The sequence below is a fragment of the Crocodylus porosus genome, unplaced genomic scaffold, assembly GCF_001723895.1.
Source record: "Crocodylus porosus isolate Cpor-Errol unplaced genomic scaffold, CroPor_comp1, whole genome shotgun sequence".
NCBI classification, from domain to species: domain Eukaryota; kingdom Metazoa; phylum Chordata; order Crocodylia; family Crocodylidae; genus Crocodylus; species Crocodylus porosus.
In genome coordinates, this window is record NW_017728918.1 from 11714026 (window position 1) to 11740656 (window position 26631).

The window sequence follows — 26631 nt, forward strand, 5'->3', positions numbered from 1 at the left end:
CCCCTCATCCATCTTCTCCCTGCCAAGCCAATCAGCGATAAGGAGCAGGGCCACATGAAGGGTAGCCAGCAATCAAGATGTCAGATACTCTTCATCCCTCTCCCACCCACCCGCCCCAAGCCCCTCCGCTCATCAGTGGTGATAGGCAGAGATACTGTGAAATAACCATGGAATTACAACTTTATGCCACAATCAACCCAAGAAAACTAGTAAGTGTCCCTGCAATTTAGGTAAATCCCTACTTACCTTGCATTAAAAAAATGCTTAGAACAGCTCAGGGAGATAACATCTGTTCAAGACCACTTCAGCTCACTGCAAGGTACACATGTGCGAAGGCATACTGATCTAGGTGCAAAGCTGTTTTATGTGGGATACTATGTGGACAGTTAAAACCAATTTCACATTCCACATATTTAAAGTTTAGGAGAACAAGGCTTAGAATTGAACTTTTCTGGTACATTTGATATTTTTTAAACAAGTAAGGTCTTGTTATCTTTACGTCTTAGAAAACAGGCATAAAAAAACCCTTACCTATATGTTCAGCCATCCTCTGCCTAAGAGATTTTGTTTTGGGAGTAAAGCTGAGTTTCCTTTCATGATCAGATTCTTCTTCACTCTCAAGATCACTGCTTTCCTTTCTCTGAGAAACCTGATGACCATCTGAAGTATCCAGTGAAATATAGTCTTCTCGAGTCCTGGCCAGCTGACGTTTTCTTCGGGCAGCCTGAATGTAAGCTGCACTAGGGAAAGTACCTACATTGAACAGAATGAAATTAAGATAGGAACCAAAATTACATTTTTTGCCATGAGAAATAATATTGTATTATACAGTGCTTTTTCTACAAATAACTGATAGATTGTAGATTGTTTTGTCTAAAATATACTAGGTTAACAACACACTGATATAACTAAACACTATTTCAATTATACAAAAGGGCACAATTTGAAATCTACAAATATTTAGGGCCACATCGATACCCCCAAATATTAATTTTTCAGAGTGCTGCAACAGTCTTCAAGCCCTTGAACAAAACCAAAAGCAGTCTTAATAAGTACTGGACACTAGGCAGTTTTACCTACGACATAAATGCTGATGGAAGTTGTAAGCTAGCATTTCTCTCTTTTGCCTGCTCCAAGTCCCAAAAATTATAAGCACAAAAACATTAATGAGTTTTAAATGTGAAAACTTAGGGATAATAAGAAAATGGAAAATATTCCTGCATCATGCATGCAATGTAAAAAATTCTATGTACTTTACATTTTTCATTATTCTTTGAAATATGTAACCTTCCTATTTCAGAAAGACCATTTCAGTGCATCTAACACCCTTTTTTTAAATGGAATTTAAGATTATACCATCATACTTTATACGATGATGCTTACTTTCAATTTTTTTTTTATTTTGATTACTACAAATATTATGGGGGGTTTTCTTTAACATAATATCATTCTGGAGGTTTATCCTAAATTTCAAGAGCCTTGCTTGCCAATAAAAATGTTGTGAGATATTATATATTCTGTTAGTGTCTTTTTAAAGTATACTTTGACAGTTTGTGCAAGAGCCAGACTGCTCTCAGGCTGCTTGTAGACATTAACAAAACAAAACAAAAACAAAACAAAACTGTGCTTTGCCAAGAGGAGCAGCGCATTACTTTGACCTGGCTCCGCAGCGTCTGTATACAATGGGTGCTCCAGTGGGGCTTTTTGGTGCTTTTACTAAAGCTGAGTCAATCAGCTATTAGATAAAATTGTCAAAAAGCCTTACTAAAGCACCCAATCTATACAGATGTGGGGTGAGCCATGTCCAACTAACATGCTGCCTCCTCAGCATGGAAACACGCCAAGTTTAAAGTGCCATCTTTTCTTTTTTCTTTTTTTTTTTTTTAAATGTCTGCAAGCAGCCACAGTTATACTAGTGTAACTCTAGACTATTTCCTTAATGCTTAGTGACTCCAGTGCAGCTACTGCAGATCTGGCAATAGAGAGAACAGACTGAAGTTTAGGCAGTAAGAGGCATTTGGAAAACCTGCAGTATGTAAGATTATCTAACTACACTCTCTCCATGGAACACCATTTATCACTTTAAGGAGGCATTTCTTTTTTACAAAAAATTCTTTACAAACCTGGTGGTAAATCCTCCCTTTTCTGTGGAGAGCTGGATAGAGGTTCAGATGCCGTGGATGAATTGCAGTCATCTTCTTTTGCTGAAGAACACTGCTCGTCCTCCTCGTCTGACTCAGATGCATCTTTGATTTCAGTGGCTCTAGATTCTGAATGAAAGATTTCTGTAAAACAAGGGAAAAAACAAAGCCCACAACTGCAGCCTGACCTCTTGGATGGGCTTTCTGATTTCATATGGTTTTGAATGGTTAATTGATAATACTCAACCCAGCAAAGGATTTACACGCTTCACTTATATATGGTAGGGCGTCTGACTGACTTCAAGGATTTTATAAAAATATTTTTAGTAGTAATAAATTTTAACAAAAGCAGATTTGTAAGACACTGTAAGACCATGTATGCTGTGAATCTATACAAATTCACCTCCTTTTCACTTCTCCTGAATTTAGAATTAAGAGTAGATTTTAAGAAATTCTTAACACAGTTTAGACCTTTTATTGCCAACTTTCATTTAAAAAAATACTGATACAGCACAGTATAAATACTATGTAGGGGTGCGGGAGTGCGGGGGGGTTGGCACTCATCCGGGAGTGCGGGAGGCTGGCAGTTCCCGCCACTGCATGTCGCTGGTCCAGAAGCGGCTTGTCCAGTGGCTCAGCAGCTCGTCTAGCAGCTCCCACCACTTGTCTGGGAGGGCATGTGCCTCTGGATCTGCACAGGGCAGGCTGGGCTGGACTGGGCAGGCTGCAGCTGCAGGCTGGGGCCAAGGGATGCACCGTGCTGTGCTCGGAACAGGCGCCGGTGGCACTGGGAGCACAGCCCCCCAGCCCCAACCCACAGCTGCAGCCTGCCTGGCCCACCCCATGCAGATCTGGGGCAAACCACCCCCCAGACAAGCGGCAGGAGCAGTGGTGGGAGCCGCCAGGTGAGCAATCAACAATCCATAACTATTCCTTAGATCCCAATGCCAGATGATAGTAAATTAAACAGATTGCAGGGGGAGATAGAAGAAGGGGACAGCAGCCTACCTAAAAACAAAAAAGGAATAAAGGAGGAGGAAAATTATGTTTTTCAAAAAGTTAATACAACGTTCAACTGACCAATACTTACTACAAGGGCAAATAATGAATTATCACTGCTTGGAATGACACACAACTTTGAAAAGCTGATGTTTAAGTAAAAACTTAAATACATCCATAATACCCTGAAAGTAATCATTTTTGGTTTTAGAAGCCACATTAAACTCTACCTAAAAAAGCCAGAGAGGGTTTTCTGATAAAAATCAAAATGCATTTTGTATTAACCCAAGTATCCTTAACAAACTTCAGTTTCAAATTGATGGGGCAATATGTAAATACCACAGATTTTAAAGGAGCTGCTGCTTGTGATACTAAGACATCACAAAGTTTTTTAATATCCACTTACTGTGGCAGCTCAGGATACTCAAAGATTAGCTCATAAATGCTCCTGCTGCTACCAAACTCAATGTGAGTTTAAAAGATAACTTCAAGAGGTTCAAGGTCAAATTTAAGCCAGTTTTGCACTTGGGAATACGGGTTTCCCTCGCTTTATGCTGTACGTGTGTTCCCAGACAATGGCGCATAACTTGAATTCATATAAAGGGAACCCACTTTACAATGTAACAAATAGAGATACGTTCCAAGACCACGACTGTACTGAGCCATTTCTACCACTTTTACAAGACAATTTTGCTACTCACCAACAGACAGTACACACAAGCACAGGGTGCTGGTGAATGGTACCATAATGGGGATGGCAACTACAGAAACGTGTCACAGACAATGACCAAGGAGCACAGATCCACACAGGAGACTGTATTTTGGTGTGCATCACTCCCACAATGCACTGCACAAAGCAGCTGACTGCCAGTTCCACCGCATCAATCGCGTAAGAGTGAATTTACCTCTCATATAACAAATTTTTGGTATAAAAAGGGTCATCACATAAGACCAAATTTGCACACAGAGAACCCACATAAAGCGAGGGAAACCTGCATATATTTAAGCTTATTGCTATTCAAATATAAAAGTATCAGGGTTTATAAGAAGAAACATATTGGATAACATGTTTAATCTGGGATCGCTAAAGGCTTTCAATTAAATCTACAAAGCATTCTTGGTAAACATCTACCTTTTCTGCTTTCAGTTTGCTCTGCAGAAGACGCACTTTCCTTCTTCGGAATGTTAAATCTGATGGCACTGAGTGACGGTTTCTTTACTTGGAAGCTTTCTTCACTCCCTAGTGGGGAGAATAAAACAAACCATGAACAGCATGAACAGACTTCCCAAGCAAAACGTTGTTAACTTTTTGTGGCAGTGCACCTTTGGGTGTCTGCCACTTTAAGGGTTTAAGCAAGCAGGCTGCAGACCAGCCGGCAGGTAGGAGCAGACCCAATTGGGTGGTCACATGGCACCCAGAAGACTACCTGACTGGTGGAGTGCTGGGCAGCCTGGGTATAAGACCAGGCCCCAAGACCACAGCCAGCCACGTGCAAGAAAGAACAATCGCCTGACCTGAGTACTGCTGCTCCCAGGACATCTGGAAATCAGGTTAGGAACTGTGGGGATGGAAGAGGTCCCTGGCCCTGGATAAGACTTGAAACTACAACCTGCTAGGTTTAGATGGTGTGGTGGGGCTGTCTGTGGTCTCCAGGAAATGCCACACCTGTGCCTCCCCAGTGAAAGGCAAGGATGGCCTCAGCCACCACCACCTGATGGGTAACCCCGTAGAGGGACCAGATTAGGGGTTCAGGCATGTTGACAGACACCTGAGGCCTAACAGGTGTAAAGCGCAGAAGCTCCAGTGAGAGGGCAGAGTAGTGGCCCCAGTGAGGGGGTACAGTGAAAGCGGGGGGCCATGTGGAATAGGGCCCATGGGAGCCTGAAGGACTGCGCATAGGTCAGCCAGAGTAGTGGCCCCAGTGAGGGGGGCAGAAAAGGCCAAGGTACATCTGAGGACACCTGAGGCCAATTGTGGGCTGGAGGCCAAGTGCAGCCCAGCAAAGGGGCCAGGGGAGCTAGAAGTCATTTTAGATGTCACCTGTGAGGCATGGGATATGGTGTAGGAAAGGTTCAGAGTTGTGTATTACACCCTTGGCATCAGGACACTGAAGGGGCAGCCTCCTGCCTAGAAACAACTATTTAATTCCAACAAAGGTGTGGTAGGAGTCAGGTGGGTGGGCCAACTATGAGGCTGGCCTTGGCCCGTCACATCTGTAAATGCTGCAATTCCAAACCACATCCTAAGCCACAAGTACAGCAGATGAAAGAACATAGACATAAGAACTGCCATTTACTGAGTCAGACAATGGGACAGTCTTGCCCAGTGCCCCATGTCCACAGAGGGGTGCCACCACTTCCCCTGGCTGCTGCTGGGCCAGGAATCGGAAGGAGCCCTGCTGAGCTGCTATAGGCTCCTGCTACCCTTACCACCACTGTGCCTGGACCTACAGCCCACCATCACCACCCAGGTGCCTGAACCGTCTCCCCCAGCCCTGATCAAAGCCACCCTTGCCAGACTCCAGCACATCCTGCGATCCAGTACAGACAGGGGAGAAGCAGGGTCCCCCACCAAAAACCAATCTAACCCTGAGGGAGATGCTGCACAGACCCACTGCTGGTTGTCCTGCTATTCCTTGTGCTACCCCCTCCCCCACCACAAGGGGCTGTATCTCTCCCTCTCCTGGTGTTGGGGGATGTAGTGAACTGGGTGGTTCAGGCAGTGCTCTGCTGGACCTTTGCCCCCATAGGGGCAGAGGAGGGGGAAATGCCCACCAGGCCAGTCTCCAGAGACGGGCACTGAGATTCTTCTGGCTGGAACAGCACTGGGTCTCTGCAGGTGTCCTGAGCCTCCCCTTGTGGGAGATCAGACTTGGCCTGGTGAGCCTCTGCATCCAGGCCCACACCTACCTTTAGGCCTTGCAGAGGCTCCTGTACAGTGCCAGTAGTCAGGCAACGTGGTGTAGCCTATGCCTCTCATTTGGTAAGTAATCCCAGACTTTTAAAAGCTATATCAAGGCCTAAATTCTTTTGGAAAAAAACCTGCTTTTTGCTGCTGCCTCTACAAACACAGTAATCTTCAAATAACCCTTTTAAGATGTTAAACAAGACAAATTGTTAACTATAGGCAATATTAAGTACTAACACAGACAGAATATGTCTGGACTTAACCATAAGGAAGAGAGAGGAAAACATAGAGAAAACAAATTATATCACCGTTAAGATTAATCATACACTAACACAGGGATCAGTAGCCTCCAGCACATGTGCCAGAGCATGGCACGCGGGGCCATCTTGCTCAGCATACCACAGAGGGCCTGGGCTCTGGGCACATGTTGCTGGCCATGGAGCCTGGGATGTTCACAGCAGGTGGCTGAGAGGCTGCAAGCTGTGCTGCATGCAGCCCAGGCTCCATGGCAGGCAGCAGCTGCTTAGAGCCCAGGCTGGCTGTGGCAGGTAGCCGGGAGGCTGCAAACAGCTGCACTGGACTCCTTAATGACCACAGCTGCACATATGCCTCTGGGTGCAGGGCCAGAAAGGGGTTGCAGAATGCATGGATGGGGAAGTGATGGGGTTGCTGAGGCAGCTGCCACTGCCACAGAGCCTAGCCATACTCAAGACCAGTACAACTTGTTTGCAGCCTCCCAGCTGCCAGCCACAGGTGACCCAGGCTCTAGGTAGCTGCAGCAGGCAGCTAGGAGGCTGCAAACAACTGCACCAAGCTCCACAGCCCCAGCACTGGCTCCGTGGCAGTGGTAGCAGCTGCACACATGCCTCAGAACACATGGTAGGGAAGCAGCCTGGGGCAGCACAGGTGGCAGGCAGGCTGCCAACAGCTGCATAGCTCCCCTGCCATACTAAGTCCCCTCCCTCCCTTCTACCTGTCCTGCCACCTTCCGGGGCATGATGCCACTTCTCTTTCTCCCATTTCCTCACCAGACTGCTCCTCGCCCCAAGCTAAAGTATAACTCGTAGGGCATTATCAGTTATCAATACGTGAATGGTTAAGTGTTCACATCCCTATTTGCCACAGCCTAAAGTATTTTCAAATGAGGTCCAGCAAAAGAAATTTTGAGAACCCCTGCACTACTTAACCTGGTTAAAAGGCCTATATGTACTTAGTCACGGATAGTAAAAAACCCAGGTTGGATACCTGAACGTTTCAGCCAACGTGGAGAATTGTATGGTTTTGTGCAGAAAGGGGATCATGTTGTTTGTGGCCTGTGCAGTAAAAGAGTGGTATCTTGTACTGTCAGCATCCAGTACCATTTCAAACTTGAGTGCATCAGAAAAGCTGTTGATTCACTTGAAAAAAGGACCCCTGGCTTTTCTAAGTTTGTAAGTAAATGTGCTCTTTACACACAGGCAAGTTACATTGCAGCTGTAGCTATAGCTCAGAAGGGCGAGTGCTTACAGATGGGTAGGACTTAAAAGAAGCTTTCTGAAACCATGCTGAGGAACTGCTTCACGATTTTGTGAATAACAAAGCCATGAAGAAATGCCATCGGCAGCCAGGACAGCTCAAAAGCGAGTAGACGTCCATGAGTTCCACCCTGAAGTTACAGGCTGAGAGAGAAAGAACTGCCTTTTGTTAGTTTTAATTTCATCACCTAGTGTCATTCTGTGACCCTTACTTCTTGTATTGTGAGACAGTCAATAACAAACCCCTAGTAACGTTCTATGCACCATTTCGCATTTTGTAAACTCTTAATGTTGCCCTTCAAACCCCTCTTTTCTCAGCCAAGCCTGGTGTCTTCCCCCCTCCTCACACAAGCCCTCCACACCACCAGTCGTCCTTGTCACCCTTCTCTGCACCAGCTCTAGCTTCCTATACCCTTTGTGAGGTGCAGGGACCAGACCTGGGCACGTTATTCAGGGTGCAGATGCACCACGGATGTCTAAGGGAGCACCACAATACTTTCTGTTGCATGGAGTCAGGCAGTCATTGGTACATGCCAGACACTTGGCATGAGATGAGCAAGTGTGAGGCCAACCCTTGTACGGGATCCACAGACCTCCTCGCCTGCTCCCTCTGCCTGGCCTCAGGGCTTGGGACACACATTCAAATGAAAGCTAGCTGGAAACCACTTCCAGAGCCACTACACATTTTCAAGCACTAATTCTGTTGCTGCCTAGCCCTCAAGGGAGCAGGACAAATGTGGTTATCACCCGACTTGGCCCATGGGGCCAGTCCACGTTTACTGCGTGCTCCACCAGTGACTTGTCCCATGCGGATACGGTGCAAAGGGGCCAAGCCCGGACGCCTGTGGGGAGGGGGAGGAGCTCTACCTTCTCGCTTCTCGTCACTGTCGAAGCTAAGCAGGTCCCCGCACCCCCGTGCCTGCCGGACGCCGCCTTCGCCTCCGTTCTCCGCCGCCTCTTGGCCCCTCGCGCTCGCCGTCGGCGCTTCCGGGAGCCGCGGGGGACAGTGGTCGGGGCTGGCAGGGCCCTGCCGCCGCCCCTCCCCCTCGACGCCGGGGCCCGACTCCTCCTCGCTACTAGCGGACTGCGCCCTGCGGCGGCCCCGGAAGTGACGCGGACGCCGGCGGAACATTCTGTCCGATACCGGTCACGCAGGCCCCGGTAAAACCCGCCGCCCAACGTGCATGCGCGCTGCAGCCCGGCTGGACAAGGAAGCGGGGCTGACCAATTACCTGGTGCTGGCCCCGCCCCGTGGCTGTCACAAGGGAAGTGGGAGGGGCAGAAGAGGCTGCTGGCCAATGAGGATGAAGTGTCTTCAACCCTCCCCTGGCAGGGACGAAGCGGGGTGCAGAGTGGTGGAGTCCTTAGTGCTGTCGCGGTGGGGGTGGTGCTGGCAGAGGAGCCCGGTCGGCGCGGGTGGTGTTTCCTGCAGGACCACGGGGGAGCAGGTGCGGGTCGCAGCCTTCTCTGGTAAAGCAAGCGGGACCCGTGCAAACTAAGTACGGCAGCACGTGTCTTCTCCCTGACGTTGTTGTCTCTGGCTCTGCGCTGAGCCCCGGGGAGAGCCGCCCACCCGCCCGCGGCTTCAGAGGATTTGCTGCGGAGTAAAACCCGGGCTTAGTTGCACCGCAGCAGTGGTGGGAGGTGTCTGCGCCCTTCCTCTTTGCTGGGACGCTGGCACTTGTATGCGCTTCAGGTCTTCATAGGATGCATTTGTTAGCCTGAGACGCAAAGAAATACAAAAATCTAGAGCGCTTGGTTCTGAGATGAGACATTTTATTAGACCGAGGAAATCGCAGATGCAATTAATTTTTTTTCTGTGAGCTTTCAGGCAGGGTAAAATTAATCTTTCTGCAAGCAAGGACAGCCACACAAAAAAAGGTCAGATGCCCTTCAGCCTCTGGGAAAGATAAAAATAGTGAAAATTCCCCATAAGTAGGAAATAAACTTCACTTTTGTACAGACAGAGGGAGCTGAAGATGGAAATCTGTCCCTCTGGATCGATGAGTGTGTTGTTGTGAGTTGTTCTGGGTTGCTCTTGGTTGTGTAGATCAGGTACGCCTCCTTCCCTGGAGGTGTCAGATGGCAAGCGGGGAGCTTAGAAATCTCTCTTCTTGTTAAATAAAGTTTTAAAATCCAAAATCAGCTAAATTCAAGTCTTCGTAGGCAGGCAAGGTTCTTTGGGTAGATGTGTGATACCTTTTACTAAACCAACTAAATAGTTGGGGAAATTGTTTTTTGCAAGCTTTTGGGCACAAACACCCTTCCTAGGGCCTAGGAGTCTGCTGGTGTGACGTGTGCACTCCTGGGTAGGGTAGAAGCCAATTTGCAAAATTTAGGTTTGTGAAAATGCAAATGCGTAGCAGCGAGGATCAGAGGGAATGGGGGACAATAGATGTGAGACTGCTAAGTTGTGGGGAAGGAGGATGTTGACCTGGTGATAGAATGGAGTTGGTAAAATGCAGACAGGTTACCTGGGGTTGTCGGATGGCAAGCAGGTTATAACGTGCCATAAATCCAATGTCTGCATTTAGTGCATGATTTTTTTTTTTTTTTGTATCCAATAGACTGATGAAGTGAAGTTTGTAGACTTGCCTTCAAGGATTAGAATTGAGAGATGAGAGAGAGAGAGTGGTTGTCTTGTGAGAAGTGGGTACCCACAGGTAACTGGGTAATTAGGTCTCCGTAGAGTCATGGAAAACTAGGGCTGAGGCAGGATGATCCCTATTCAAGCCATGCTATACAATTCACCAGCTAAACTCTACGTAAGACTACTATCAACCCTGACACAGCATAGACCTAACACCCTAACCTGCCACAGGTAACACAGGGGAATCACAGCAGACAGTGTCCTGCTTCTTTTCTTGTCAGTATGAGCTCAGGGGATACCAGGCAAACATTACTGCAGTTGTTTCTTTCTGGCTACTTAAAAATTCAATAGTAAGGCAACCTCTCTTATCCACTAGACAGCGATTTATGACCTACATACAAGCTGTGGGTCATGGTGAGGAAATCTTTCCATACAGCTGGAATCAATTTCTGCTTATCAATATCTTTGTTTATTCCTCACTATTAAATAGTTTAAGCCAGGGGTGCTCAACTCCTGGCCTGTGAGCCAGATCCAGCCCACAGATCTATGTAATTCAGCCAGAAGGACTCCCTAAGTGGGGAAGTGGCGGTATCATTAATTGCTCACCCCCTGCTGCTAAATTTTCAGACCCATGTGGCACTCCCTATCCCAGATAACATGGCCCTGTGTACCAGATCATGCTAGATCACTCCAGTGAGCAATTGGATCCAGGCACGTGGGGGTCAGGCTGGTGTGCTGGACACTGCATGCCAACCCAGCATGGGACCTGGCCAGCATGCTGACCCTGTGCCACACATCCAGCCTGCTATAAGGTTGGTGCCCCTGGTTTAAGAACATGATTGAAGGGATCTGGCTATCATTAGTCCAATACACTATCTGGTCACAGAAAAGGTATGGGTTTTGGACCGGAAGAGCAAATCACTGATGGTTTCTAGCATGTCTGGACAAGCACCAATACTGCAGAGTAAGTGAGCCAAACTATGAAGTATGCCAGAGGCATAAGATAATTTTGTTCCTTCTGCTTCTGTTCAAAGAATGGACAATTTTATCTATGATCTGTTCAGCTGACAGTAGGGATTTACACCTATCACCTTTCAGGACATTGTGCTGCCTATAACTGGGACTTGCTGACTGACTGTAGGCAGGGAGCCAACTACATTTCAAAGGGAAGGCACTGAAGACTTGAGAAATATGAAAGATCTGGTTGTTTTAAGTATTTCTAGAGCCTTTATTTTCATAATATCTTGGCATATTTTGTTGTTCTCTCTACAGAGAAGCATTAGCTCAGCTGGAGAGAATTAAATAAGAATAGAAAAAGAATCTGTGGTCACTGTAAACAGTATTTAATACTCCCTCCCTTCCTGCTCCCTCCACTCTCCCCAAGTCTTTCATCTTAATTAGTCTCTTCTCAATCGTGGTTTCTGTATCTGCAGTCATCCTGTATCTATGTCTGGAACAATCTCCTTGTTACTCAGCTGGTCTCTTCCCCTTTCCCCCTTCCCCTCGTCCTTCCTACCTGTTCATTACTCATCTCTTTGCCTTGAAATGCAGTCTAGAATCCTTACTGTATTTTCTTTCTGTGATTATAAACTCTGTGGGATAGGTGCTATTACTTGACTGGCTTGTAAAATTGCATTATAAGTATACATACCACAACTAATAATAAATGTCACTCACTTGTGTGTTACGCCGGGATAAAAACAGTTTAGATTTTTTTTAAGTGCAGGATAGTGGTGTACAGGTCTGGGGCAAACCCGGGGGGGCGGTATGCACAGTTGCAAGAGTGTGGATTCTGAGAGCTGCGGAGGGCGAGACAGCATGCAGATCCACATTCTCTACTTGCTGCTGGCTTTCTGGCCCTCATGTTTCCCACATATGAGCATGGTGACACTCCATTTCATCATCATCAGGGGGAGATCACAGCCTCCGGTGCTGCAGCTACTCCTTCTTGGACTTGCATACCAGTGACTAGAGCCACCTTTCCTTGCAGGCCCTCCCACAATGTCCAGGAGCCTGGGAAGGAAAAGGGAATGAGCTGATCTGAAAAGCAGAGCTCTATAGCCAAGTATCCATCCCCTTGCATGGGGGCAGCTGGCACTGGGGCTGGAGTAGGGTGGGGGCAGGACTGGGAGCCCCCAGGGGTGCTGTTTGACTGCAGGACACTGGGGTGTGTGTAGGGTGTCCAACAGCAGGAGGAGCAAGGGCTTACTTCCCTTTGAGGGTCCTGCAGCACCTGGCCCCCATGGGAGGATCCTGCAGCGACCCAGGGTGCCAGTCACTGCTGTGAAGTATGAGGACATACATCACCAAATACAGGCAGTCCTCAGACTTTCGACACGATTGGTTCCTGAGACCACATCTTAAGTTGAAACGTTGCAACTCAAAACTGATTTTTCCCATAGGAAACTATGTTATAAATGGGGGATTGGTTCCTGAGCCAAGGCCCCATACCCTTTTTTCACCAAAAATACCCCAGAATTTTGTACTCAATCAACTATAGTTGAGTAATATAGCTACATTAATGTATTTATATTGTAAATAGCAATCATTGATTTGGAAGGACTTCTTTGAGGTGACTTGGCTGGAGTTCTTGAAGGGCTCCTGGCTGCAGGTTTTTCTGGAGTCTTGGACACTCTTAAAACTCCAAGGAAGTTTGGACAGACAAGAGATGGGCAACGCAGCAAACTTATTTGCTGACGTGTGGCGTTGGATCAAGCATTGTAAAGTCGAAATTGAGGTCAGAAAGTTGAAACAGGGTGTCAGTTTATAAACGTAAGTGCAAAACGTAACTCGAAATGTTGTAAGTCGAGGACTGCCTGTGCATCCAAAAGGAAAGGCTTCAGTCTGAGACACAGTACCTGTGGAAAAGTTGTTGCCTGCCCTCTGGAAAAAATCCGGGGAAAGTTTTAAGGGGAACATTTAAAAACATTAAATGTTTTGTTAGCGCTGGAACAAAACCAGACAACCAAAGCCGTTCGGTGCACGCCTTGCGAGTTGCGGTTCTGCTGCCTCGTATCCCAGTTCTCCCATGATATGGTCCCTGCTTGAGGCCGGCCACAGAGCTGGGCCGAGACAGCACAGGAGCATCCCACGCGTCCCGGCACAATTTGCCTGCAAACGTTTAGGGTTTCACAGCTTGGATTTTCACCGCAGGGTTTGCCAGGCTCCGAGCGACTTCTTTGGTTTAATTTTTCAGTCAAAGACTCTGCAAAAAAAACCCAAGTTGCCGAGCAGCTTCGACAACCAGCTTTTGGGACCAGGAGCGAGAGGGGGCCTGGCTTCTTCGGGGGGGCAGGTCGAAAGACCTGCAGCCTTTCAACTCGGAGCTCTTTCTCCACAGAGGCGCGTGGGGGCTTCTCGCCCGCGCCCCTCCCGGGCTGCTGGGGTCAGACTCGCCCCACCCGTGGGCTGGTTTTGCCTCGCAGGCCTGGGGAGGGGGCTGGGAGGTGGCCACATATTTGGATTTGTGAGGCCGATCCTGCACACACGGGTCAAGCGTGGAGGCCGGCCCGGGCCGGGCAGAGGAGACGGGCTGCGGGGCGGGCGCCGCTGCCGGCAGCCGGGGGGGAGCGCTGTGGGCCGGCTCCGCCCGCGACGCCGCCGCCATGTTGTGGGGCTGAAGCTGCGGCCGCAGCAGCGGGAGGCGGAGGAGCTGCTCGGCGCGACAGGTAGCGGGCGAGGCGGTGGTGCAGGCGGGTGAGCCTGAGGGGTGGGGGTCGCTGCGGCCCGGCCCGGCCCGGCCCGAGCGTCTCTCCGGGGCGTGCCGCGGCTGGAGCTGGGTCGGAGCCCGCTGGCACCTGTGGCGGGCGCGGGGCACGTGTGGCCGCGCGGCCTTCGTAGCGCGATGGTGCGGGTCGTGGCCCCGCGCGTGTCCGGGGCTGCGATTGCGACCCTGCTGCCGTTATGGCACCGCTCGCCGGCTCGTGAGGTGACGCTTCCTTCGCCACCAGTGTGGCCTCGCACCAGTCGGGGGTCGTGGCACCGCATTGCCTTTGCCCTTGGGCCCGGGACGTTTATTGCGCGGTTCGCCGTTGCGTGAGGTGACGGTTCCTTTGCCTGTGTGGCCGGTCTGTGTTTATCGAGGGCATGATAGATCCCCGTGTAACTGGGCTACACTTATTGCACTATTCACCATTTCATGGTGTGGCTCCTTTGCCTTTGTGGCCCATTTATTGCATGATTCGCGGTTCATGGCATGATAATTCTTTTGCCCATGTGGCCAGTCTATATTTGTTATGTGATTTGTCATTTTATGGCAGGATGGTTCCTTTGTCCATGTGGCCAGCCTGCATTTATTGCACAACTTGGGGTTCACGGTGTGATGATTGAATTGCACGGGTGGCTGGTCTAAATTTATTGCATGATTCACCAGTGAATTTCATAATACAGGTGACATGTGGCAGGGGCTGAGGGCTGCAGGAGGCCAGGGAAAGATATAGCTAAAGTAGATCATTGTCATGCTGATTTGCTTCTTGTCTAATACTGGTCCAACCAGTAGTTTGAAGAAACTTAACAAGGGTTGAAGATGTATGTTGTCAAACATGGATTTGTCACGTTTTCTCAGTCTTTTTTTTTTTTTCTTTTGTCATTGTAAAGAAAATAAAGTGTGGTCACCATCTATCTAGAGTGCTTCATTGAGCTCCTTAGGTCTGAAAGCAGTCTGAATAATGAATAACAATGCTTTTAAAGGAATCTGTTTCTCCAAGACAGTGGGACACAGCATTAACACTGAGGCAAGAGGCAAGGCTTTCTTAGAGTGATATCTTTTATAGGACCAACTATGTCACTGGGATAGACAAGCTTAGTTTTGAGTAAGACGCACCACCCTACAAATAGAGAGATTGCCCTAAGAAATCCTTGCCTTGCAGAATTTCTGAACCATCACAGCTACATCACTCTTTCTTTACAAAAATGTAAAGGCTGATTTTACTTTTACTAATTCTTATAAGCATTTAACTAGTTTTCATGCATGTAAAACTTTTTTTTTTTAAAAACAAATACTGCCATAACTAATCTGTCTTCATAAATCTCTTCTCTTGTGTGTGTTATCGCTCCTTTTTCATAGAGGAAGAAACAGAGGGGGTAAAAATAGCTTGATTCTGGCTGTGAGGAAGACTGATAAAGGTGGGATTACAGATTGGGGTATTTTGGCTCTTGTCATCCTAACACAAGATCATGTTTGTTTCTAGGGTCTTTTGAGTCACTGCTGAGTTGAACTGCTGTTCAGACTCCCAAGGTCATGTTTACACATGTCCTACGTGGTCCTTTCATTCTCAGCCGGGATGCTTGCATAACTCGTATTGATCAAACAAGTGGTCAACTGAGGCTTTTCATTTTTTATCAAACATTTTGTTTCCCATTCTCTCATTTTCCACCATGTATTGTTTAAACTTCCCGTTATGTCCTTACTGACACCTAGGATCCAGTCTCTCTGAGATGGGATCTACTTTTCTTATCAGTCTGTAGCGTACAGCATCTAGGACAAGGGGGCCTGATGCCCGATTATGATCTCTAGGTGCTCCAGTAGTATAAATAAATCAAGCGTTCCTCCAGTGATCGTGGAAGTTGTGCTACTCCTCACGCCATGTTTACTATCACAAATTATAATCTCCTGAAGTTTGTGCTAATAGTGAATTATGGTGTATTTTTTATCCCTGTCCTTGGCATGGATAAAGTCAAATAGATTACAGTAGAAGTGAGCTGTTAGTGATTTTCAGCACTGCTGGTAAGACAGCTATTTGTGAGCTTCAGAGAAACACGCATGGTAAAAAGTAGTTTAGTTTACAAATATTTATGTTGCCATACTATTAACAGTAAGTGAATAAAGTTTACTTCAGGATATGAAGTATTGAATATTGTTTGCTTTAACACTTTTCACTCAGCTGTTTGCTTTGTGTTCTTGTTTAGTCAGTGATTCTTCCACAGTGACTAGACCTCTTCCATATACTCCCGTGATCCAGAGAAGCAGTGTTTGCTTGCTTTGCCTCCAGAGTGCACTTGGTGACATTCAGGCAGATGAGAACAATTTGTGTCAGAGATTTTAAAGTTCTTAATGACCTGAGACATCTTAAATGAGCACCATCCCTTCTAAAATCTGGCACCTGTGAACGGCCTGAAGTTGAGGACCCCAAAGCTGAGGTACTCATGATCAGAAATCACTATTGCAGACTGTGGACCTGGTTTTTTCCCCTGGCTAAGTTGCACAGTAACTGACGCTTTAGAGCAGTGGTCCCAGCCTTTTTAAACTCAAGGCACCCTTCAGAAAATGCAGCTCTTAGTTTTCACTTTTTGACTATGGAAAAAAATAATACAGCAATTTTTCTGTTGCAAAACCTCAGAAAGACCATAACAGGTCAGAAGGTTTTAGCACTGTGGACTCCTATGTGAAATCTCTGGGTTTATCTTGTGAATCACATAGGTATTTGCACACCTAACTGTGCTAATACTGTGAGACAAACTATGCTGTGGCCCCCTGATAGAGAATCGCTGCTTTAAAGACAGGAGCACTGACATTGCGTAGTAATGTGTCCATTCAGTCCCTTTGCAAAGCTTGTAAAAAGGGGAAGGAGGCAGCATTCAGTTGTTTAGAAACAAACTGGGCTCCTGACTACCTCTTGTTCTCTTAATTCTGTTGGATCCTCAGATGCTGCCATCTTGACTTTGTATTTTCATGGTCTGATTTATTTTCCCTTTCATAACATTCACCCCTTCCTTTTCAGTATTTAAAACTAGTTTTTCTTAACTTATTTGTTTTGTCATCTAAAACTTGTGTTTAAACCTTGCTTATACTGTGTAAGTTTAACTCCTTTGTTTTCTCTTTTTGATCCTATCCTGTTTTCAAATGATTTGTTTTCACTCTTGCAAATCAGCTTTTATCTGTACCGTAACATTCTTCCTCTCATCTGGTCCCCTAGATAATATTTCCTGGCATTTCTCCACATCAGTGATAGCAAGGATAAGTACAGTGCTTTTAAAAAGAAGATTGAGTGTTTGTGCTGCTATGTGCATGAAGACCTGTTTCTACCTTTTATTCCTTGACCCTGAAACTCTTGCTTCAGGTGGCTGGACAGTGCAAAGTGATCTGCTGTCCTCTCTGCATCTCACTAATAAGATGACTAATTTTAGCTATCTTTTTCTTTTGTATGCAAAGATGCTTTTGAGTCATAGGAGCACTTGTCAGAAAAGTAGAGTTGTTCGGATTATACATTGCAAAGGTGACTTCTAGCTATAAAATGAAGTAGTTATCTATATCTTTGAATACTAAAAACCTCATGTGAACCTCAATATTAATCTTATTCAACATCAGCCTAGTAAGATCAGGTTTCCCCGTGCCTGGGGCTTGTGACAGATGATGCAACAGATTATTCTAGCTTGGCTAAGCATGCTGCTTCTGCTGTTCTCTAAAAGTCTGATATATATATTTAAAGGTGTTACATCACAAAGATGCAGGGGTTTTGCAAAAGTGCCTAACTCCAGCTGGTAAATCAGTGTAATTTAGACACCAAACCTGCTTCAGTGCTTTTGAAAATCTCATTAGTCGCCTAGCTGCGTATTAAGTAACCAAAAATCTAGCCTTAAGTCCCCATCGGCATGGAACTGCAGGACTAATTGGTATTGCTTGAATAAGAAGCTAGTGAAAATTGACTTTAAAAAAATGTTCAGTATGTTAAGTACTGGCATACTATTTTCTCTTTTTGATTCATTCATCTGCTTTCAATTTGCAAACTTATTTTCTGCTGTTGTTTTTCTGTGGCTATTCTTTTTCCAGATGTAGGCTATTAAAAGGGAAAAACAAAGTCACAAAGATACGGAACTGTATCTGCTTCTCATTGAAGTCAGTGGAAATGGCTCTTAATGCTTATTGCATCAAGTATCCCTCTCAAGAGGGCTGAGCCTATTTTTGATAACATATGTGTACCCACAAAACATTAAAGAAGCACATTACTAGAAAGTGAATTAAAATGTTTTCAATAAATAAAATCCACTGGAGGATTTTTCTCTAAAGGTTTAGAAATGTTGTGTAGGCACTAGCTTAAGAGCCTGGAAATTACTAAGTTCTGACATACTAAGCATGTTACCTTCAATAGCATCATCTGAATAATTGGGATAATTTTTGTGTGTTTCATAGTGAAATATTGTAGGGAATAGCTAGTCAGTTTTTGTTAAAATCCTTTATTAATGATTCAGATTTTAGGATTAAAAGTTAACTCTTTATACCGTGTCCTTTGTTATGCAACTTTACTTCTGTATAATATCTGGATAGAACAAACAAACATGATTGCTGATTTTATTTTATTATTGATCTTTGTTTCCTTCTACAAAAACACATAGAATTATTTAAAAAAATTAGGGTTGGAAGGGACCTCAGGAGGTCATCTAGTCCAAACCCCCTGCTCAAAATAGGACCATCCCCACCTGTATCATTTCAGTCAAGGCTTTCTCTAGCTGGGTCTTAAAAACCTTCAAAGATGAAGATTCCGCAACCTCTCTAGATAACCTGGTCCCATTCTTCACCATCATCCTAGTGAGAGAGGTTTTTCTTAATATCCAACCTAAATTTCCCAAGCTGCAACTTGAGCCAATTGCTCCTTGTTCTGTCATCTGCCACCACTGAAAAGAGTCTTGCTCTGCTTTTCTTGGAAGCCCCCTTCAGGTAGTTGAAGGCTACTATTAATTTTCCCTTAAGGCTTCTCTTCTCCAGCCTAAATGGCTGCTTGCATTACTAAAAAAAAAAAAAAAGCCAAAAAACCTGCACTGTATATTAAATTCTGCGCAGTCCTGCGCCAAGCCAAGTGCATGCCCAAAACAGGCAATGCATTAGTTTCACCCAGCTCTGCAGCATCTGTATAGATCAGGAGCTTTAGTGGACCTTTTTTGGCACTTTTATCTAATAGCTGATTAAATCAGCTTTAGTTAAAAGTGCCAAAAAGCCCAGCTGGAGCACCCAATCTATACAGATGCTGCAGGGCCAGGTTGAAATAACACACTGCTACTTCTGGTAACGCATGTTTTATGTTTTGTTTTGTGTTTTTCATGTGTGCAAGCAGCCAATAAGGCCAGTTCCTTCATCCTCTCTGCAGAAGTCATGTGCCCCAGCCCCCTAACTATTATCATTGCTCTCCACAAGACTTATCTCCAATGTGTTCACATTTTCTGTATTTGGGTGCCCAAAACTGAGCACAGTACTCAAGATGTGGCCTCACCACTGCCGAGTAGAGGAGGCAACACACCTATAAATGCAAATCTTGATCTGCTGGCAATGCACCTATAAATGCAAAACCATTAACATTCGTTGCAACAAGGGCACACTGTTGGCTCATATTCAGCTTACTGTCCACTTTATAGTGGACAGGCTAGTGTCCAGCCTGTCCCAGTGCATGGAGTTGATCTGTCCTAAAATCTGTGCAGGATTTTGCACTTGTCCTTATTGAACTTCATGAGATTTCTTTTAGTCCAGTCCTCCAACTTATTGAGGTTTTTCTGAATCCTAGCTCTACCCTCCAGTGTATCTACTACTCCCCAGCTTGGCGTGGTCAGCAAACTTGCTGAAGGTGCACTCCACCCATCTTCCATATCACTGGTGAAGATATTGAACAAAACTGGCCTCAAGATTGACTCCTCAGGCACTCCACTTGATACCAGCTGCCAACTAGACATCGAGGTATTGACTATTACCCTCTGAGCCTGACAATCCAGCAGTTTTCTATACACCCTACAGTTCATTCATCCAGTCCATTCTTGCGAGAATATTGTGGGAGATGGTATCAAAAGTCTTGCTAAAGTCAGGGTGTATCAAGTCCACTGCTCTTCCTGTATTCACAGAGCCAGTCATCTCATCATAGAAGGCAGTCAGGTTGGCCAGGTATGACTTGCCCCTGGTGAATCAATGCTGACTGTTCCTAATCACTTTCTTCTCCTCCAAGTGTTTAGAAGTGAATTCCTTGAGGACCTTCATGATTTTTTGCAAGGACTGAGGTGAGGCTGACTGGATCCTTCTGGGGACTATATCTTCCCTTTTCTAATCATCCACAACCTCTCCCACTCACCGTGAGGTTTCACAGATAATGACTAGCAGTTGTGCAGGGTCATCGCCAATGCCCTCAGGTGCATCACATCTGGCACCATGAACTTGTACATGTCCAGCTTTTCTAAATAGTCCCTAACCTGTTCTTTCACCACTGTTGGCTGCTCACCTCCCCTCCAAACTGTGCTGTCAGGTACAGAGCCAGTGAGTTCAGGATCATGAAGAAAGGAAGGATGGAGAGCAGCAGAGTAAGGATCCTAGACTTCTGAAAAGTAGACTTTGACTCATTCAGGGAACTGTTGGGCAGGATCCTCTGGGAAGCCAGTCTGAGGGGGTGAGGAGCCCAGGACCTTACTGAATTGCAGGAATGGACCATCCTGATGTGCAAAAAGATTAGCAAGTATGGAAGAACATCAGCTTGACTTAGCAGAGAACTCTTCAGTGAACTTAAACACACAAAGGAAGCTTACAAGAAGTGGAAACTTGGACAAACAACTTAGGAGGAGTATAAGGGTATAGAAAGCTGGCTGAATTGTCAGGCTCAACAGATAGTAATTAATGCCTCCATGTCTAGTTGGCAGCTGGTATCAAGTGGAGTGCCCCAGGGGTCAGTTCTGGGCACAGTTTTGGTCAGTGTCTTCATTAATGACCTGGAAGATGGCATAGAGTGCACCCTCAGCAAGTCTGTGGATTACACCAAGCTGGGGGGAGTAGTAGATGTGCTGGAGGGTAGGGCTAGGATTCAGCATGACTTAGACAAATTGGAAGATTGGGCCAAAAGGAATCTCATGAGGTTTAACAAGGACAAGTGCAAGGTCCTGCACATAGGACAGAGCAATCCAATGCACCAGTAAAGGCTTGGGGCTGCCTGGCTAAGCATAAGCTCTGCAGAAAAGGACCTTTGGGTTACTGAGGACAATAAGATGGATATGAGTCAGCAGTGTGCCCTTGTTGCCAAGAAGACTAACGGCATCCTGGGCTGCATTGGAAGGAGCGTTGCAGGCAGATTGAGGGAAGTGATTATTCCACTCTATTCAGCACTGGTGAGGCCACATCTGGAGTACTATAGAAAGGATGTGGACAAGTTGGAGAGAGTCCAGCAGAGGGCAATGAAAATGGTTTGGGGGCTGGTGCACACGACTTCTGAGGAGAGACTGAGGGAAGTAGGTTTATTTAATCTGCAAAAGAGGAGTGAGACTGTTCTCGTTGGTGGCGGATGAAAGAACAAGGAGAAACAGTCTCAAGTTGCAACAAGGGAAGTTTAGGTTAGATACTAGGAAGAATTTTCTCACTGGGAGGGTAGTAAAGCATTGGAACAGGCTGCCCAGAGATGTGGTGGAAGCTCCATCGTTAGAGGTTTTCAAGACCTGGATAAACAAAGTGCTGACTAGAATGATCTAGTTGGGCCTGGTCCTGCTTTGAGCAGGGGGTTGCACTAGATGTGACCTCCTGATGTCCCTTCCAGCCCTCATTTTCTATGGTTCTATTATTTATGAATTCATAGACAAGCAGTTTTGTGCAGGCTGTTAATTTATTTTCAGAATTTAAATGTAGGCTGATGACAATAGCAGCACAACACAATAGATTTGTTTAATGGAAAAATTAATAAGACCAGTAGCTGGAAAACTGTTTATTTTGTGCAAGTTATGAAGCTAGGTCCAAAATCTCTGCTTCTTTAAGTAGGTGCAATTCTTTAAGTAAGTGTTGTACTATGGCTAACACAGTCCATCTTCATTTAAATAATATAGGATCTGTAGATTAAAACAGGGTTGTTAAGAAGATAAAGATCGTAGTATTGCCAGTTAATGAAGATTAGTGTTTTCTATGTAAGATTCTTTTTATTCATTTTTGTTAAGCAGCCCTTGCACGTTTTAGCATGTTCAATTGCAAACTTATACTTTATTCCTTGTTTACTCTAATAACTGTAAACTCAAATTGATAGCAGGGCTTTTCATCCCAGGATAGATATAGTTGTGGGGTTTTGGTTTTTGTTTTACTGAGAACTGTGTTTGGAGCTGTGAACTTAAAAATGCTACTGTTTTCCTTCCTGGGCGGTGTATTTCCTGGTTCTCAAGACACAGTCTGTTACCTCATATCTCAAGTACTACAACATTTTTTTTTCTCCTTAGCCATAACCCATACTATTTTGCCCTGCTCATAATTACTGAGTGTTGCTTCAAATCTCATTTTCCTAGCCTGTTATATCTCTCCACCAAGTTTACCTTCTCTGTCTCAACAGTCATAAGCTATATACACTTCTGAGGCCCTTTGTGGCCCCTCTCTTCCCTTCCTGTTGCTTCTCATACAGCATGGCAAAATTACTAAATACTTCAGATTTCAGCCTCTAATGGTGACTTGTTAAATTTTCAAATGCACATTTCTGCCATGCTACTCCTCACACTAAGGAGCTCCCCAAAAATACCCACAAAGCAACTTCATTTTTCTCTTACTTCTGTATTACTCTTCTTTGCTCAACAGCAGGTAGAATGGTGATCTGTTGATCCCACCGCTTGTCATGCTGACTGATGTTGTCTCCTCATCAGGGATGTGGGTTTTCAGTTTCCCATGGAAAAACAGGAAAAAAACCCCACAGATTTTCCCTTTTGGCCAAGAAAAAATATGGATTTTTTCATTTTAACAGAGAAACGCACTGATTTTTCCACTTTTGCAAAGAGCTCTTGGCAGACTGGCAGAGTTGCAGCCTGCAAAGGGCTGGGGGGAGCAGACAGAGGGTGTTTAGGCTGGGGCACCAAGTGCATGTGTGCACGTACACAGGTACCTGGCCGCTAGACAGCCTGAGCTCGTAGTCCTGAGGGCTGGGGGTCTGTGTGTGAGGAGCAAGGTCCACCAGCAGGACTGGGGGGCTGTGGCTTGAAAGTGAGGGGCCTGGACCTGCATCCTGGTTAGCGAAGGGGGCAGGGGAAGCTCTGATTTTCCATGGTAAGAAATCCAAAATCAAATACCAAAATGTATAGGTACTTAGAATTTATTTTATTATAGTGATTGAGGTACTGGTAGGTAACAAAGTTGCTTAAAGATTATAAATATATCAGTAAAACATTGTGTTCAGTTGATACCTATATATATACACACACAGTAAAAGTTCTGTTATCCAGCATCTTACAAGCTGGTATGCTCCACTAACTGGTTTGCCGGCTTGTAAGATAAAGTGAAAGTGGAAGTGCCCACTGTGGCACTTCTGGTTTCTCCGAGCCCCCATGGCTTGGAGCAGAGCAGCCTGTGCTGCTGAGCCCCCACTGCCTGGGGGCATAACAGGCTGTGTGGGACCTGCCTCCCTGTACTGTGGGGCCCTGCGGGAGCAGCAGTTATGTTGCACGAGGGACATAGGGACGCCCCAAATGCGGGGTGAGAAGTGGCTGCCAGGCCTGCTCCGTTAACGGGCGTATTTTGTTATCCGGCATCCCCTGTTCCTGGGGGATGCCGGATAACAGAGCTTTGAGAGAGAGAGTGTTATAGTGGCGTTTCATTTTAATTGTGGATTTTGGATTTTTTAAAATCAGAGAATTTGCCATTTTTAAACAGAAAAACCAGGATCCTTGCATGTTCTGTACTTTCCTGTCTGTTTCTAGCTACCTATGCTGTGGTAGCTTGTTTTACACTTGGATCATAAGCTCCTTGGGACAGGGACTGTCATTTTGTTCTGCAGTTGTAAGCACTTAGCACAATGAGATCCCTGTCAATAGTTGGGCTTCTTAGGTATTGCAGTAATACAGATAATAACAAAAATAGCTGCCTGTGCTGGTTGATGAAACAAGGCTAAATCTGTCAGTAACAGTTGTAGCCAGTGATTCTTATGACCATGACATAATTTATATTTTTATTCATCATCAAACCACAAAATTCTTCAAGCTAGAAATGTGAATCCAAATTTAACTGAGTTTCCCTGAAAAAAAAATGCTATAAGAATCTTAAGAGTATGCAAAATTTATCCTCTTGTGATATTCAATATGAAGTATTGCCTTTCATATGCTTTTCATATATTATATCTTTCTATGCTTACCTGCACCAGATTCCTTTGATCAGAATACTCTACTCTGAACTTTCTTCTGGGATTAATGCTGGAGTAACAAATTGAGAAACAGTTTGCTGCAGTGTCGGGATGTCTGAGATCCCTTTTTTCTCTGTAATGCGGTTTCCAACGTAAGTTTTGATTCCATGAAAGAAAGGGAGAGGTCTCTTGTAAATTGTTAAGCTTCTAAGAGGTATGTCCAGAATAGAAGACTGAGAATAAGAATATGGGTAACAATAGGGAAAAATCAGCAAAAGTCCTGGACATCAGCTGTGGTTCAGATACCCAGAGACTTCGACATTAAAAGTGTGTGTGTGGAACGCGTAACTTTTAGGAATCCCTAACATTTATTTATTTATTAACGTTATATGTCAGCCTTCCCAAAAAGGCTTAGGTAGCTTACAAGAAAAGAGAAAAAGAATGACAGAAAAGAAATAAAATACTAAGATAAGAACAAACTCCTCCTCCCCTTTCACCCTGTCTCAGTCTCCGCCAAAAGGTGCCCTTGCCCAATGTACTTTTCTTTTATTTACTTATATCACATTGATGTCAAATGCAATAGGCAAACAGTTCGAACCCTGCCATGGAGTCATGCCAGCCTTCAGTCTTCCTGTCTTTGTTCCTTTTACTCTGGCAAACACATGTTGGCAGGGGTTGGGCCCTTTGCAGACTGCATTATTTTTAGATTGAGGCTTTTATCTTAAGAATAGGCTTTTATCTTAAAAGATTTAAGAATTGCACAGAAGTTTAGGAAAATAAAATCGGCACAAATAAGAAAAAGCTTTTGTACTGCTAGAGTGATCACATATGCTGTTGCTGTTCTCCAGTCTTTGTTTCTGTATATTTTTCATCATCAGTGCTCAGAAAATCTGCTTTCCACAGAAGCAGAGGACGGTTGAAGCTGTACAAGTACTGACTCATACGCATGATGACATTTCTAAGTACATGTTTTGTTACCACTCTAACCTTTGCTCTTTTCATGCACATACCATGAGCAGCAGTTTGAAGGTTTATGTAGTTAGACAAAATTGGTTCTGACTGATGCAGCAGCCACACTTTAAAAGCCTCTTCTTTTCAAATGTTATACTGTTTTGGGAGAGAATCTTATCCTTAGAAGGGGGTAAAATTGAACAGGAGCTATCAAAACACAAGAAACTTCCAAGTGCAAGTGTTGTACTGGGTAGAATTACTGGTTTGTAGTCTTAATGTGGAGCAAACCTTTGGTGTGGGTAGTCTAGGAATTTAGGAAATCATGATACACTCCCTGATAGGTATGCAAGTGTATAACCTTAGAGTTTATGTAGTGCTTTTACAATTTTTAAGTAAATTTAATTGAATATTTGGAGTGAAATTTTCTGTAAGATTGTCTCAAATGGCTACATTTGTTTCTTTACAAGCCCGGTGTCCCTGTAGAGTCCAAGTTAAGGTGTTTTGATGCCTCGTGTGTATTCCAGAATTGTGTAAGTTTATTCTCAAATCTGAATGTCCTAGTTTTGGTAATGTTTGAATGCAAGTGTAGGTTTTTGTTTTTCTAATTTTCTTTTTAAGGCCAGGTCTGCATTAGAAGTACGTTTTTAGAATTTGTGAACTGGATATTTGTTTGCAGTATGGCACTGATGCTACTCCCTTACTGTCAAATTTCCAGACATGCCAGATTGTGCCAATATCCAGTGTCAAGTCAGCAGGCAAAATTGCTTTGTGGCTGGATCTGGTGTGTGGGGCCAGGCCATGTAGGGGGTCACTCCGTGGCTGGATCTCGTGTGCCAGCCCCATGCAGCCTTGTCTACAGACTGAGCCTGCCTGCAGCATCTGGGACCAGCCCCCCATATCACTCACATGGCCCATGGGCTAGACGAAAGATGAGCACCACTGTATTTAATGTGTTGTCACCATTTTGATTTGCACATATTGATGAAGTCATCGGTGGCAGGTCCTGTCAGACTAACCTGGTGGCCTTGTATGATCAGATAACCAAATCATTAGATGTAGGGGTAGCAGTGGACACAGTCTTCCTGGACTTTCGGAAGGCCTTCGACACTGTCTCTCACCCTGTTCTCATTAAGAAACTGGGGGACTGTGGTATCAACACCCACACAGTCAACTGGGTCGCCAACTGGCTGGAGGGCCGCACCCAGAGAGTGGTGGTGGATGGGTCATTTTCGACCTGAAGGGATGTAGGCAGTGGGGTCCCCCAGGGCTCGGTCCTCGGGCCCACACTGTTCAACATCTTCATCAGTGACTTGGACCAGGGAGCAAAAAGCACCCTGTTTAAATTTGCTGATGACACTAAGATGTGGGGGGATGTGGGCACGCTAGAAGGGAGCAATAGGCTGCAATCAGACCTAGACAGGTTACAAGGGTGGGCGGATGAGAATAGGATGGGATTCAACACAGACAAGTGCAAAGTGATGCACCTGGGGAGGAA

The 26631-nt window shown here is 45.3% G+C and overlaps 2 protein-coding genes across 7 annotated transcripts in view; one reads left to right on the forward strand and one right to left on the reverse strand.

Moving 5' to 3' along the window:
• The window catches only part of GCFC2 (GC-rich sequence DNA-binding factor 2), a 44421-nt gene extending 35659 nt beyond the window's left edge, over positions 1–8762 (reverse strand). Inside the window, exons 1-4 of one of the 3 annotated variants that reach the window (XM_019537303.1) lie at positions 8430–8758; positions 4273–4380; positions 2124–2270; positions 532–753 (exon numbers count right to left, since the gene is read on the reverse strand). In XM_019537303.1, coding sequence (XP_019392848.1) covers positions 532–753; positions 2124–2270; positions 4273–4380; positions 8430–8694 — 742 coding nt within the window. In that variant the 5' untranslated portion in view covers positions 8695–8758. Of the gene's footprint in view, positions 1–531; positions 754–2123; positions 2286–4272; positions 4381–8429 lie in introns of all 3 variants that reach the window. The other 2 variants (XM_019537302.1, XM_019537304.1) reach the window with 2 other exon arrangements.
• Positions 8763–8961: 199 nt separating this feature from the next.
• The window catches only part of ITSN2 (intersectin 2), a 123475-nt gene continuing 105805 nt past the window's right edge, over positions 8962–26631 (forward strand). Inside the window, exon 1 of one of the 4 annotated variants that reach the window (XM_019537307.1) lies at positions 8962–9010. The gene's annotated coding sequence lies outside the window, so the exon portion shown is untranslated. Of the gene's footprint in view, positions 9033–13745; positions 13821–26631 lie in introns of those variants that run through there. The other 3 variants (XM_019537306.1, XM_019537310.1, XM_019537308.1) reach the window with 3 other exon arrangements.